We start from the raw sequence: 2,754 nt of genomic DNA, 5'->3' as shown, positions 1-2,754 counted from the left end.
TATTATCATAAATCAGTTCTCAACATCAAATCAAAAGTAAGCTCATGGTAATTTTATTCTTAGCTGAATGGAATCAAATATAGGTTAATTTACTTAATCGTTTTAATACAGAAAAAAAATAAATGCTGTCCAAAAATGATTTCTGAGAACTCAATCAATGCAATGTCCACATCTGCAATAATCCAATGGTTGAATCCCCATTCAAATATACATGGATAACCTTATAAAGCCAAGAAAAGTATGGACAGATGGAATAGTAGATGACAAATGACTGACTCAAAATACAGGAAGCGATGGTGAAAAAAAACATTTTGTGGGCGTGTGCTTGTGTGTGTGTGTGGCGGTGTGTGTGTGTGTGTGTGTGGCGGTGTGTATGTGTGTGTGTGTGAACGCAGGCCACCCATCCTGTCTGCAGTTCACAGTCAACATGACGGCTGCGGTGAGGACTTATCGTTGGCAGTGCATCGAGTGCAAGTCCTGCAGTCTGTGTGGCACCTCTGAGAACGATGTAGGATCTCCTTTTATATAAACATGATAGCCCCAAACACCTGTGGCTACACACACACACACACACACACACACACACACACACACACACACACACACACACACACACACACACACACACACACACACACACGCTGATCCTCAACATACACACTGTAATATGGAACACCTTTTGACTCATGGCTTTAATTTAAGCTTCATACAGTCTTTTTTAAAGGTAGAGCAAGGTTAGTGGACACTCATATGCATCCTTGAAGGAATCCACTATTTGAGCAGTGATCCAGGAGCTACTTCAGACTCACTGGCTCACTTCCAGACTTGAGTGCATACTGGTCTGATCCCTCTGGCTAAAGGATGATATCTCATCACTTGCTTATACTGTTGCCCAGTCAGTCTCAAGAGAGAATTTCAAAGATGCATAGATGTCCTGGACCCGGAATAAATGCCTTTTTGATTTTCAGAAGACTGAGCAGGTAGATACACATTCAGCAGATAACACAGTCAATATAGTCTGTTTCTTGGCTAAAGCGAATAAATAACTACTGCTACGAAGGGAAGCTGTTGATAATCAATTTTTTATCGCCCAATAAAATAAAAATGAACATGGCTAACCAAGGGACATGTAGCCTATAATATCACACCTCAACCTTGTGATTGATATGTACACGTGTGCTCTTTCATGTCCAATACATCTGTTTATGTGAAAATCCTCCTCTGTTCCAGGACCAGCTGTTGTTCTGTGATGACTGTGACAGAGGCTACCACATGTACTGTCTGAGCCCTCCCATGTCTGAACCACCAGAGGGTATGTATACCAATGAGAAGAAGAATACAAGCATTAGAGATACTGCATACCAGAAGTTCTTATCAAGGAAGTCAGAATTCATAAAAACTGTATCTGGTCAGGCCAAGGAAAGTCACCTGAGAACATGTATAGTAGTATTACGTAATTGTCCGAACTGTAGGTTTGTAGAGATAATCCCAGTGTGGAGGATGGAATAGCAGGAATTTCACAGATGTCATTGTACTGGGCACAGCCCAAACTTCTAAATGTACATAGAATGATCCGGGTACTCTTGCATCACACAAATGGAGCAGGTACATCTATTCAAATGAACCTGTCATTTGCCTACCACACATAAGATGGCTGCCTTGTTGGGATGTTTGCTGGTGTTGTCATGGAAATGAGTAGTAGGAAAGATAATCTGTTTCCATGGCAAAAGTCTCACTTGTCTGATCATACAGTGGCAGTGTCGCTTGTGTTCAACACTCACGGTGTCATGCTCTGCCCACACACACAACACTTTTCAATTTACAATTATTATTTTTTTAAATCCACCAGTAGTCAGTTAAGTTATTTCAGGCCTACTCTCCAGGAGGCACGTGACTGAGCTCTCACATGCATGGTAAACATATATTCTTTATTATACATGCTGTGCTTAATGCTCACCTTGAGGCACTATACAGACGGGTGAGAGCTGCATTTTAACATCCATCCCAAGTTGATGTTTAATTAATGTCACAAATCCCATGCTCAAATCCAAGCCAAACAAGTCTTCCAATCCCCCCCTGCATCCTCAGGCCATCACAGACACAGCATGTGGTGTTGCAACATGGAGCTTTAATTTACAGAATTACTTAACGCTCTGTCTTAAATGAGGGACTAATCCAAAAGCCTTTACAATAGCGTTGATTGAACTTCCGATCTGTGCTTTGGTCTATGTCTGTGTTTGTGTGCATGTATGTGTGTGTGTGTGTGTGTGTGTGTGGCTGTGTGGCTGTGTGTGTGGCTGTGTGTGTGTGTGTGTGTGTGTGTGTGTGTGTGTGTGTGTGTGTGTGTGTGTGTGTGTGTGTGTGTCTATGTATTGTACAGGGAGCTGGAGCTGTCATCTGTGTCTGAGACAACTGAAGGAGAAGGCCTCAGCCTACATCACCCTCACTTAATCCTCGGAGCTGCGCCTCATCCTGTCAGCCCTTCATCCTCTCCCAGACCGCCTCTCTTCCTCTACAATCCGTCCCAGTGACCTTACACTCCACTGAGCACACGTTACCCATGGCGCCCAACAACCCCACAATCTTGAAACATCTGTCCGTCTATGGACCCGAGCTCCTTGTCCTCTTGTGTCGCTCACACTCCCTGATGTGCCTGACCTGAACCCCTCACTGGCCCCCTTCCCTGCTCTGTCTCAACAGAGGAATTCATCAGCTACCAATACGTTTGCTAGCGAGACACACTCCAGCCTAGCC

General features: G+C 43.7%; 1 protein-coding gene across 1 annotated transcript in view; it reads left to right on the top strand.

The window, feature by feature from the left end:
• The window catches only part of dpf1 (double PHD fingers 1), a gene marked incomplete at both ends in the record, with an annotated part of 42,876 nt that extends 40,425 nt beyond the window's left edge, over positions 1-2,451 (top strand). Inside the window, 3 exon segments of the mRNA XM_080053535.1 lie at positions 396-508; positions 1,231-1,312; positions 2,381-2,451. Of these exon segments, the coding sequence (XP_079909661.1) occupies positions 396-508; positions 1,231-1,312; positions 2,381-2,451 (266 nt within the window).
• Positions 2,452-2,754: the final 303 nt, after the last annotated feature.

Source organism: Ammodytes marinus (assembly GCF_949987685.1).
Source record: "Ammodytes marinus genome assembly, chromosome: 3".
NCBI classification, from domain to species: Eukaryota; Metazoa; Chordata; class Actinopteri; order Uranoscopiformes; family Ammodytidae; genus Ammodytes; species Ammodytes marinus.
The sequence above is the reverse complement of the archived record's forward strand: the minus strand, read 5'-3'. Positions and strand labels throughout refer to the sequence as shown.